Source organism: Pipistrellus kuhlii, unplaced genomic scaffold (genome assembly GCF_014108245.1).
Source record: "Pipistrellus kuhlii isolate mPipKuh1 unplaced genomic scaffold, mPipKuh1.p scaffold_m20_p_5, whole genome shotgun sequence".
Taxonomy (NCBI): domain Eukaryota; kingdom Metazoa; phylum Chordata; class Mammalia; order Chiroptera; family Vespertilionidae; genus Pipistrellus; species Pipistrellus kuhlii.
Window position 1 is genome coordinate 13,650,098 of NW_023425551.1, and position 13,492 is coordinate 13,663,589.

General features: G+C 35.3%; 1 protein-coding gene across 7 annotated transcripts in view; it reads right to left on the minus strand.

The window, feature by feature from the left end:
- The window catches only part of PTPRK (protein tyrosine phosphatase receptor type K), a 452,587-nt gene that overhangs the window by 170,279 nt on the left and 268,816 nt on the right, over window positions 1-13,492 (minus strand). For all 7 annotated transcript variants that reach the window (XM_036414972.2, XM_045572992.1, XM_045572993.1 and 4 more), the window contains exon 7: window positions 2,219-2,512. In XM_036414972.2, the coding sequence (XP_036270865.1) occupies window positions 2,219-2,512 (294 nt within the window). The remainder of the gene's footprint in view (window positions 1-2,218; window positions 2,513-13,492) is intronic.

Here is a 13,492-nt window from a genome sequence, read left to right on the forward strand (position 1 = left end):
CAACTGCTCTCCCCTGCTGGCCTAATCACCCTAACTGCCTCTGCCTCAGCCCCCACCACCATGGCTCTGTCTGGAAGGAAGTCGGACATTTGGAGGATGGTCAGTCAATCCGGTCCAATTAGCATATTACCCTTTTAAGAGTATAGATAGATTATATAGGATAGGATTGCTAACGTGAGAAGGGGGAGCCTTTTTCAGCAGGAAGAGATGCTCTTGGCAGACAAAAACACATAATCCCTATATCTGGACTGATAGCCAGCCATATGCACTATACTACCAAACCGGTCATGAAAAAATTGAACAGCTTTCTTACACCTTATACCAAAGAGCTGTTGCCCTTAAAACCACCCCTCAGCCCCTACCTTAGGTTCTGACTTCCCATTTCACCCGGATTAGGTTCTGATTGGTCGTTTTCTATGCCAGCATCAAAAGCTTCGCCTCCTAGGCATCCATTGGTTCCTGGCACTTCACCCAGATTTGGTTCTGATTAATCGGTTTCTATGCCAGTCAGCCTCTCCAGGCCTACTATCTTTGGGCCTGATCAAAAGGCAAAGCTGATCAGCAGCCCCCAAGGAGTCCCGGAGAGAAACAGAGGTGCAGCTGCTGGCAAAGCCAGGAGAGAAAGAGAGAGGCAAGGACTGATCAGCAGTTGCCACAGAGGCTGGGGATCAGACCTTGCCTCTCTCTCTGAGCTTGATCCACAGCCCCCTCTGCAGTCAGTGGTGGGTCGCTGAGCCAGGACTGATTTCAAGTGCTAGGTCAAGCCTTGGTCATTATGGATCCTGGCTTTATAGATAGATAGATAGATAGATAGATAGATAGATAGATAGATTCCCACATTAAACAAAAATTACATTATTAGCAAAAAAGGTTGTGTGATATTGTTAATTGTCTACTTTGATGAAAAAAAACGTAAGAATGCAAATGTGATATTTAAGAGAGAAGTTTGGGCATAGGAAGTCAAGAGGCAGGCTCCTAAAACAGTAAAATTACCACTATGATTCTAATTTGTATATAGCTGTAAGAATTAAATGTAGGAAAAATGTAATTTTATTTGAAAATGTGTAGGTTCCTTTGTAAAATGAACCCCATTGTTCATTCTTTTGTGTTGGCATGGAATGTTGAACTTCAAAAGATAGAATGAGCTACTTCTCAACTTCAGAACTGTCTCCTCTTTAATTATTCCTCTGACTAGTTGAGGTTGTGGAGTGAACATGTCTCTCCCATAGAAAGTTCATCTACTACAATAAGGACAATGTGTCACATTTCCTAGAATAAAAGGACACAGCAGTATAGATATTCTGTAGAGCAAGATATCAGTATTCTTGGAGGATAGCCCCAAAATATTGTAAATGCTGAACAGATGTTCAAGAAACAAAAGACATTGAATGGACAAATTTGCGTTTTCACAGATCATCACAGTCTTTTTCAACACTCATAGATTCATGCACTAATTCTGCAGGTGTTTCGACATAATGCTTGATAGAATAAAAAATGTCTTTCAACTACACTATGTTCAATAATAAAATAAAGAGTGCAGCAAAAAATATAATCTAATAACTAAGATAATTACATTTTTTAGTGGCTCTTAATAAATAGCTAACAATTTCTTCCACTATAACAGCATGGTAGAATAAGGAACTATGATTTATGTTATGCATTGCTTTTTATTCTTTCTTTGTGTTTTCTCCATATGTTATTATTTTCACCACTGTTTCAGGCATAGGGAGTGTATTCTGCACTGTTCACTTAATCCTCATCAAGTGAATTTTCTGAATAGAAGGGCTGGCCACTGAGACTTGATTCAGAGTAACATTTCTCATATTATCAGATATTCCTCAGCAATGGTTGAGTAAAATAATTTCCACACCATAGGAGGGTATTACGCAGGTGCTTGCATTGCCAAGGTTTGCTCTCAGTACTTTCACCTGTGTCTGGGGGAGATTTGGAGGTGAATATAAGCAAACTGAGCAAAATTACCATACAAGAAAAGATTATGGTGCCAAAATAATACTGAATAATGTAGAGAAGGACTCCCACTGCTAAATCAGTCAAATTATCACAGAACCAAGGCTGCAATTTACCAAATTCACTGAAACGCTTCGATTAGTGTGATTATATCATGTACCAAATAACTAGAACTTTAAATATTGTATGTATATTGTATGTTTTATGCAAGATGTTGCCACTAGCCAGAGTGGCCTGCTATCAGTCTTACCTGCACATTTGGTTCTGGTGATCAGTGGAGGTCCAGGGAGCCCAGTCCCACCTTCCCCAGGTCTGGTAAGTAGAACACGGATCTCATATTCGGTGTCTGGATCCAAATGCCACAACTTATAGGTTGGGGCATTGACTGCGTGGGTTTCGGTCCAGGAACCTGATGTCATCCTGTACTCCACTTCCTTCAGGATAATGGGGCCATCGCCAATGATGGAGTTGGCGTTTAACTGGATCAGCAAATAGGTAGGGCCAACACCAAGCAACTGGGGAGGAGCAATGGGTCTTGGCGGTTCTAGGAGAGATGAATGTGTAATGTAATTAGTAAAAATCCAAAAGACTGTCATACATACAAATATACGAATGGCTCTCAAAGCCTAAAGGCTTAATAAATTATGTATTTATTCATAATAATGTAAATGTTTATAAATACACACATTTAAAAAAAAAGCACCTAGTGCATGAGTGGTCCTGCAACTGTCATTTTAAAGAGCAAATACTTTCACAAATGGAATATGACGCATAACAACAAGTTTCCTCTTATTAAAATCATGCCTCTCCAGGCAATAAACTTATAAAAGGACAATAAACAAGTGAAATAAAGAAAAAAATATTTAGAAATGGCCAGCTCTGATTGCTACTAACAGAGTGATCTTTGACCTTTTTGAGGTCCTAAGACCATTACAAATCTTCGAATTAATGAATACTCCTCTCATTATTTCATTCATGAAACATGGCTACATGGTCTGTGTTTTCTTGCTCTGGTTTCTACTTCAGATGAAATAAGGAGGAAGGCACAGCAAAGCAGAAATCAGAAGCTAGTCCATGTGCTGACTCACTTCCACATCCCCACTTTAGAGTGTAATGAATTAAAATTTACACTAAGGCAAAATCACAAATCATTACAGATCACTGGCCTTTGGGAGTAGCATGGATTAAGGCAATGCATCAAATATTATACTCAAATGTCAAAGGTACACCTCAACTTAATTTTGGATAGCTTAGATATTTTTTCTGAAACACCAGGAAACATTAGTTCAATGTCTGAACTTATAAAAAAGGTGAATGATGAATTAGAACACCTTTTCCTTATGTAACAACAATGTAGCTGAAATTTGATACTGGACTTTATGAGGGCCTTCACAAAGCTACCTCTGTCCATGCTATGTCATGAAGACATTCGAACTACTACTTTGTGATCAAGAACACTTCCAAAAGCCAAAAAGCTTTAAAGAAAAGAGTTCATCTAAATAAAGTTGCAACTGCCTTAAAATTGTGTTAAAGGTTTTCTGTTAAGCCTGAAAGCTAATCTATAATACATCTGGAACTATTTTGACTCAATATAAGACAAGCAGCTAAAGAGAAAAATTGAAAACATTTCTGAACAGATATTTCTCCAAAGAAGATGGGCATGACCAATAAGGACAAGAAAAGGTGCTCAACATCATTAGACCCAAGGATGGGTAAAAGAAAAAAAGTCAGACAATAACAAGTGTTGGCGAGGACATGGAAGAGATGGGTGAGACTGAAATGGTGCAGTTGCTGTAAAAAGCAAACAGCTCCTTTAAGTGAAACCAAGGGTTCTGTCATGTCACACTGATTGCAATCTTCAGTGTCTCTCCAGGAAAAAAGGAGCACTGTATCCACAGTAACATCAATGAATACCCACAGTATTTTTTGCATTAAAAAATGCACAATATTTAGAACTATTGGATTAAACAAAGGGTAGGGCATCCACACAATGGAACATGGCTCAGTCATAAAAACAAGAGAGATTCTGACATGACCTGCAAATCTATATAGAAAGTTCATGGTGGCTGTCATTGCTCAGAGCTGTGCAATGAGGGGCTGGGGAGTGACTGCCAATGTGTCCAGGGTTTCTTTTTAGAGTGATGAGCATGTTCTAAAATTGACTGTGGTGATGGCTGCCAACTCTAAAATTACTAGAAACCACCAAATATCTAAATATACTAGAAGTCATTGTAAATGGATGAATTTTGTGGTGTGAAATTTCTCTCAATAAAGCTGCTAAAAATAGTGTTAAAAAAGAAAAAGCAAATCATATAGGAGATAGTGAATGGAACTGTATAATATGATCCCCATAGGGGTAAATTGGAGAAGATACATATAGAGGAAAGTTAAGGACAGCTAGTGTCTTTCAAACTGGATTTTCTATTTTAATGAAAATGCACGTTTGGAATAAAATACAATGCAAAAGAAAAAAAGCCTATAAGCAGGTTTTACTTTCTGATACAGCTTGAGATGAAGTAAGCATTTTCAGTTATAGCCCTTAAATCTTAATTGTATAAAAATATAGTTTTCACCTTATGTACACCTGTTACAAACATTCTTAACATAAGGGATAAGACTGTATCTCTACACAGGCTAGTCTTTTTCAAGATTTTTCCTCCAAAATATATGATAAGTATTTATTCAGTAACTACTAATTGCTTGGATGTTTTTTCATATTGAGCATTCACATAATAAGGACAGGGAGACAGAGTAGCAATAAATCAACAAATTCATTATTTTATTATTTTTTCAACTTAATTATTAAAAATTAAGAGTTATGTAGAAAACAAACAGATGCTGTCATAAAGGATAACAGATTAGAGGGAGGGAGTATTTAGTAACAGTATTTTTTAAAAAATCCAAAATCCATTGAAGAATATTGATTTACAATATTTCCATAATTAATTATGACCTTTATGGCTATGCTTTCAAACTAGTTATTGATAGTATCATATGAATTTGTACTTCACATTGATCATGCTTAAAGTGAAAACAAAACTTTTATCAAATAACATAGGTGCTATATAAACTGTGTTTAGAATTATTTTTCTTGAAAAAGTAGTTATTAATACCTGATTTATAAAATTTAACTATAAAATCTGTACATTATTGTTTGAAAATTTTTCAACAATATACACAAACTTGGCCTGGCCAGTGTGACTCAGTGGTTGAGTTTTGACCTATGAACCAGGAGTCATGGTTCAATTTCAGGTTAGGACACATGCCCAGGTTGAAGGCTTGATCCGCATGTGAGGTGTACAGGAGGCAGCTGATCAAGATCAATGAGTCTCTCTCACCATTGATGTTTCTATCTCTGTCTCCCTCAACCTTCCTCTCTGAAATCAATTTAAAAAATATTCAAAATTGTGCAAAGGGTGAATGATTTCCAATTTCACAACTGACTTCATTTGAGAAGTTACAAAAGAAAAGGATTAAATAAAACAAAAAAATGCTTCAAATTTTTATTTTTTTATCACCTAAAGTAGCATGGAGCTAGACATTTGATACAATGAACCAGTCTAGCATCATTCAATTTTTTTAATATACAAAAGTTTTGGTAGACAGAAAAAGTTGACATATTTTCTAAAGTTTACACTAAATTTAAGCCGAATAGACATACACATAAAAGGAAAAAAGCAAAGGTATTTTCAGGCTATCTAAATGTTGTACATAGCGTAAGCACTCTGCATTTTACAAGAAAACTGAGTTTCCTCATATGTGCAATGCTCATTTTCATTCCATGTTGCTCAGACACCAACTAACTTAAATAGGAAAAGATGCTAAATTCATAGCTTACTGGGGAGTTCTACCTCAGAGCAGCAATGCCTCACTCACATTACAGCCAAACAACATGAAGAGGTCTGGCGTTTAGCATGATGAAATGATTTGCCCCATTAATTATAACTAACAAAACTAGGGTCATCTATAACTTTGTGGGTATTCTGACCTGACCTAATGACTATATATTGAATGTTAAATCTCACCCATCAAATCTCTGCCCAGCATCGTCATGGAAAATGAAAAACAAGAGACCAGCAGAAGAGGGCAGGGAGAGGAGAAAGGGGGAAAAGCTACAACAAAACATTACAAAGAAGAGAAAAACGAAAGAGTAATATTTCTTCTCGCACATCTATCTTTCAAAAAGAATGACATGTAAAAGAACCCAAAGCTTAAAGTCAGGAGATCTAGTTTCAAAAAATGCATATACACATAGCTGGTAAACCTAAACATGTTATTTAACTTCTTGGCATTATAATTTCTTCCTTGGTAAACTATGCATTGTTTTAAGAATTTTAAAAGGCTTTCTATTTCTAAATACATCAAGAAACCATATATTTAATGCAATTTTTTTTTGTTTTTGCTTTTGCCAGAGTGCATAAATATTAAAACCAAAAGTTAATATACAACACGAGGGGTTTTTTTGTGTCTGAAGAAATGAGTTTTACGTAATGAAGTTCTTGGTCTGAAGTAGGGCAACAATTCACTCTGATCAGTTTTACATCTCATTTGTTATGGCCAAGCCAACACAAGGGGCAGCCCCGTAATCACAGCAGTAACTTCGTATTTGGAAATATGGCAACATTCAGAAAGCCTTTGAAGTATATGCCTTGATTAACAGCATGATTATAAGAAGTGAAACCTAGCATTAATGAAATTAATATATCACTACATATTAAATTTTTTATGTTGAAGGTAAAAAGTAGCTTATATTAGCATATGTATTTTGGTTTGGGGCCCTTGAGAACAAGAAGGCTTATTTATAAAATATCTATTCATTTCAATAAATTATGCATGAATTTTAAACAGTTAGCAAATGAACATGTAATTGTTCTGCAGCAATATTAATATTCTTCATAACTAATACACCACCAAACCCAGAGGTGTGGTGCGAATAAATCCCAAATGTACACTAGGTATCAGCTGAAACAGGCAGTACCTCAAATACAAGGTAAACCATGCTGATGTTACTTATTAACTTCCAATTAATGACTTCTATTCATTATTCTAGAGCTAAACAGTATAAAATTGCAATTATACATTTAAATTAGTTATTTGTTTTTTATTTCACATGGTTTTAAAAGGTGTATTGAAGTCACAAATCATGAAAGTATATTCTTATCCAATTATTACCATTACAAATACTATTTTACACATATGTGTCACATATCAAAATGCAGTTCATTACTAAAATGCAAAGAACAATCAAAGAAACAAACAGAAGCCACAAAGCCAGAGAAAAATCAGTTAACACAGTAAATCTCAAGGACAATGACACTTCTACAATCATCTTACCAAATAAATAAACTAAATATCTCTCAATCTGATATCCTTCCAAATTGTTTCATCTTCTGGTCAAAGAGGATTTAACAAAAACTGTCTCCAGATTAACTCTCCCACTATAGAGCAGGGAATAATGTATTTGTCTCTTAGGACTGCTTTAACATTTGCAAATCTGATTCCTTATAAATGACAGGAATTTATAAGGCTAACAATGTATTATTCCCTCAAGATTCTGGGCTCCAAAAATTCAAACTAGGTTGAAGTCAAGATGGCAGCAGGCCATACTTTCTCCAAAGACTCCAGGATTTGAGAATTAACTTCTTGAATCTTCCAATGTTTGCAGGTTGCTGTTTTTCTTACTCGGTTGCCACATCACTTTAATGTCTCATTGCTCACACTGTCTTCTCATCTTCTCAAATTTCCCTCTACCTCTCACTTATAATGACACTGGTGATTGCATGTGCACATATAGATGATCCAAGATACTCTCCCCTCTCAGACCATTTTTTCAGATGAAGTGATAGTCATGGGTTCCAGGGATTAGGACCTGATATCATTGGGACCATTTTTTCAGCCTATCTTAGATAGGGATAGGTCTAGGCTATCATCCTCCCCCTGAAAAACATCTCACATCCCTCTTTTCTTCAGTTAGCAGTAAGCTTGTGAGTGAGAAAAACATACACACAAAAAACAAAAACCTTACCTAGGAAGGTTTCCCACTAAACTAAGGTTCAGAGCAATAGAAATTATAAAAGGACTATCAGTGTATTATTCAACATTGTCTTTGGGAGCAGGGAGGTGAAAATAGAGATGATGAAAATTATTAATCACAATGGCTACAGGAGTCAATGTTCTCTTACCACAGCTAAATTCCTACCTAGCGCGCGCGCGCGAGCGCGCGCACACACACACACACACACACACACACACACTAAAAAAACAAGCAAAAACAATATTTGAATATTTGTCTTAGAGCTATGTATTTTCTTATTTTCTATCATCTGTGTACTTAAATGAATGGGTCACTTCAAAATCAATGTTATTCTATTTGTTTATCATTCCCTTCATTAAAATTTTCATCCAGTTCCAGGTAAAAAAAAGAAAATTATTAGTTCATGCTTCATGTTGTTTAATTTTCTTGTTACCTTTTAAATGTTGAGGTAAAGGGGAGTTGCCCTTAGAGACTGAGAGAAGACAGAATGACATCCGTGTAACAAATAATTCAAGTGTTTATGTATCAGCTTCCCTATGATATTTGTAAATGATTTTAAATTATGCCTCAAAAGGAGAATGATACAAGCTAATGGTACTCAAGTCTTTCAAGAAATTGGGAATAATAACATCGAGGAATAAAAAGAGGGTCTTTCTTCCCATAAGAAATGGAAAGCAGGTTATAGATCATTACAAGCACTTGCTGTAGGCATTTAATATCATATATAAAACAACATGATTTGTTACATTTTTCCTTTTGCTAAAACATTAAGTACACATATTATTTTTATTTTTTTAAATATGTTTTTATTGACTTAGGAGAGGAAGGTGAGGGGGAGAGAGATAGAAACATCACTGTTGAGAAAGATTCGCTGATGGGCTGCCTCCTCCACACCCCACACTAGGGATAGAGCCCGCCAACTGGGCATGTGCCCTGACTGCAGATTGAATGGTGATGTCCTGGTTCATGGGTCTATGCTCATCTTTAACTGAGCCACAATGGCGGGCCTTAAGTACATACTTTAAAATTTTAAATTTATTTAACAAGGTTTCTCCTTCACCCACATTTTATGAACTTTGTAACACAGATATGCTTTTGAGAAGAGTAAATAGTTCTTTCATGATTTTTCACGCAGTTATTTTTCTGATACTTCAGTTTTGTAGTCCTATCAAATTCCCCAGGCAGTCAAGCACCTCTCCATTCAGTCTTCTGGCTACCATCTCATAAATTTTTCTCATATCAATAGTGTGGTCTGTAAATTTCATAAATTATCTTCTAGATCAATAAGAATTTTAATTGTTTACACACTTGTACATTACTCGATATTTTAAGTCAAATACTATTTTTTAATTTAACATAGTAACATCTTTATTTAAATCCAACAATACAGTTGATAGATAGCCTTTTAAATCGTGTCATTCAGGTGGCTCATTTGCTTGAACTGGTCAAATAAAGTTAATGCTAAGACATTAAGAAATCTGGATACTGTCCAACCTGAGGCTCCTATGCCAGCAACTAGACCAAGTATCCATAATAAAAAAAGCTATTGTTACCTATTATCACATGCATAAAAGTTAGATGTCTGTCAGAATAGTTACGGTAGACTGTGGAATGAGAGTATACTGAACTCCACTGCTCAGACTCACAATTATTCACACACATGCAAAACCTCTGAGAAATATGCAAGGAACATGTATGATTTCACAGCTGTAAGTGGGTAGAAAAACTTTAAGTAAAAGATAATTGCAATTGAATAGCAAACCCCTCATGTTATACATGGTTGTCTATACTATGTATGTTTATCATTGTGAATTATATTCAGCTAAACAATAGATCCTTCACTCCCAGGCATTCTCCACTGGGGACAGTTGCTTTGATGATCTGAGGGGCTGGGGACAGGATAACTAGAGACCATGGAATGCACAGGTTATCTCACACAATGAAACATCCTCCCCTCTAAACCACCAACAGGTTCCACTGGAGAAACAGCACCATGATATTAAAGAGAATTGCCCCTCAGTAACCCAAGGCTTCTGGTTACCTAACATTAAATCACTGACATTTCCATTTCTCAAAAGAGCATTGGGACAGAATTTTGAGGAAAAGAATGATAACTTATTTACACAAGCTGACCATGACTAATGAGGCATAAATGGCATTTACGTATATAGCTTGCTCATAAGCAAGTGAATTGATAATGTTTTGGGAAAGAAATATATATATATAAATTATATATATATATATATATATATATATATATAATTTCTATATATATAATTTCTATATATATAATTTCTATATATATAATTTCTATATATATAATTTCTATATATATAATTTCTATATATATAATTTCTATATATATAATTTATGTATATATAATTTCTATATATATAATTTCTATATATATAATTTCTATATATATAATTTCTATATATATAACAGTGTGTCTATAAACCGAACTAATCCCACTTCTAGGAATATATTGTATGAAAATGATTTAGATATTGTTTAGAAGAGCAAAATATTAATGAATGGAAATATTCCAAAATAGGAAAGTGGTGACACAAATTATAATATCTACTCAATAGAATTTTACACAAACTTCCATATCTCAATTTGTGAATATCAGTTATATAACAAAAGTCACGGGATATTTAAGATTATTAGAGCTTTCATTTAAAAAAAAAAAAAGTGCATGCCTAGGGAAAACAAAACCAACAAAAACCAACAACCAACAACCACCATCACCAGGAGAAACTATAGCAAAATGTGAACATCAGTGAATGGAGAACTGGGAACAATGAATGGTTTTGGTTTTTTCTTTTATATCTGTTTTCCAATGACTTCTATAAAGTGCTCACAATTGTCATTACATTCTTAGTAGTTGTCTCAGTGCCTGACAAAGTTCAATAATATTGTGTTAGAATGAATGACTGGCTCAACAACACCTAAAAATAAAAATAAAAAATATGTACCCATGCCACTGCAAGAAAAATTATCTAGATAAAACCTGTCTATGCGATAAAAAAAAAAAGTAGACTACATCTTCAGTGTGACAACCAACATCTTGAGATGACAACAGTATTTATTTACTAATTTATTTTCAAGTTCTGAAAACTAGGTCCTCAAAATATAAGATTTACCAACTCTTCTGTTGAACCATTGTACAATAGCTACCTAATTGCTCTGACATTGATACACAGCATCTACAAAACATTCCTGTTTAATTAAAGGAGTTAGTTGACTGTAACAAAAGAACACTTTCTAGTGACCAAGTGGCATCAAGTGATTTATTGTATCTAGCTTGTAAAAAGAGGAACAGCTACATATATGTAAAAATTCCTAATTCAGGTCAATTAATTTTACAAGAAAAAAATTTTCATGTGCTAAAAAAGGTACATATGTATACATATATAAAATTTTGAATATATAATATATATCAAGAAGTTATCAAAATATATAATTGCATGTACACCAGAATATATACATTAACTTGAGACTCTTGAACTTAGTTCAAGGTAGGAGAAAATTTCTAGGATAAATAAGCCACTTAAATATCTATTTCATCTTTCTATCTTTGTATGATATGTATTTTTTTTAACTGCAAGATCTAATGTGGAATTTTAGTATTTAATCTCAATGACATGGTTCTTTGCTGCTGCCTAAAGTGGTGAAATAAAAAAAAATCCACTGCAGCAACAAAACTACAAAATTTGCATACTAAATTGTATATCTTAGGTATTACCATGTGTTTTATTCATCTGAATTTGAAAACACTGCTGCAATAACTTTATTACCTGCTTTAAATTAAAAAGCACACCAACAGCACACTGTTTTTAGATCTGTCAGCAAGAACTAAAAACAAATTTAGGTTCATATTCGGGTATATGAAAATATACATCAAGAATGTTTTTAAAAGATTTTAAAAAGTGAAGTTTATTTGCTTTTTTACCCCATGTAATCTACTCCAAAAACTACAATCTTCCTCAATAATATCAATGCAACCCACAGGCTCGGAATTATGAATTGTTGCAATAATTCCACAATTTTACAAAGGCCTGTGTTAGTGCCCGCATCCATATGGCAGAAAACCACATATGTTATGATGAAAATTATAGATCCCTTTTATTGAGTTATCTGTTAATACAGAAGATTGTTCAGATGGCCATTTTATCCCTCATTTCAGCTTGGTCAGAGCTCAAACTGTTCATGCATTTCCAGGAAAGAACATCCAGTTTATTCCAAGAATAGCAATCAGGTGCGTAGTAAAACCAGAAAAGCCTTCAATTCCTTGTTTGGCTCCCTCAAGTTGGGGCCTATAAACAGGCCATTACATCCCCAACTCATCAGATACCTTTAAAAGGTGGAAGAATAAAAAATATGTAAATGGCATGCCTAGGTTGCATAGGCTATTACTCCAGTCTAGGTTATAGATCAAAGGATTGGAAGTACAACACTGATTTATATTTTATATTTAACACATATTAAGACACAATGGCTGATTCCAGTAAAATAAAATAAGAGATAACAATCAAAAGAAATTAATCCACTATAAATCTGAGACTACTACATGAGATTATTCTCTCTCTCTCTCTCTCTCTCTCTCTCTCTCTCTCTCTATATATATATATATATATATATATATATATTTACCATCACACCATGACAAAGATGGTGGCGTCTATAGCCACAAGATGGCGGTTCCTAGTCCCCTCAGCCCTGCCAGAGTCCCACAGTCCTTTCAGCTGGGGGGGGGGGGGGGGCGGGGGGCGGGGGGGGAGGGTAGGGTAGGGGAGGGTGTAGGATGGGGTGAGGGCATTAGGCATATTGTGAGTCCAAACCCCGCCCCCAGCCCCCCAGCCACCCTGAGGTGCAGGCAAGTATCGATGGCAGCTGTCCAGCAGCCCAGGGCTGGCTGAGGCACAGGTAACCAGAGCCATCCAAGGCTTGTGCTGCTGGCAGTGGCAGCAGAAGAAGTGTGATGGGGTGTCACCTCCCGCTCCTAAGGGATCCCAGACGTGAGAGGGGGCAGGCCAGGCTGAGTGATCCCTCTTTCCAGTGAATGAATTTTCATCCACCAGGCCTCTAGTGTGTGTATATATATATATATATATATATATATATATATATATAGTCCTAAAAATCATATACACCTAAATAATTATTAATTCCAATGGGTTAAATCTGAAAAGAAAGAAACATTAATAGAACTATCATCTTTTAGTAGTGTTTACATTTTTTGGACATCGTGTGTGTGTGTGTTTGTATACATATATGAACACAGACACATACATACATGCACATGTATAATGTATAATTCATAAAATACCCTGAGTCTTCAACATTTAAAATAGAACATTAAAAGTCTCATAAGCCGAAACTGGTTTGGCTCAATGGATAGAGCACCGGCTTGGGGACTGAAGGGTCCAGGGTTCGATTCCGTCAAGGGCATGTACCTTGGTTGCGGGCATATCCCCAGTAGGGGGT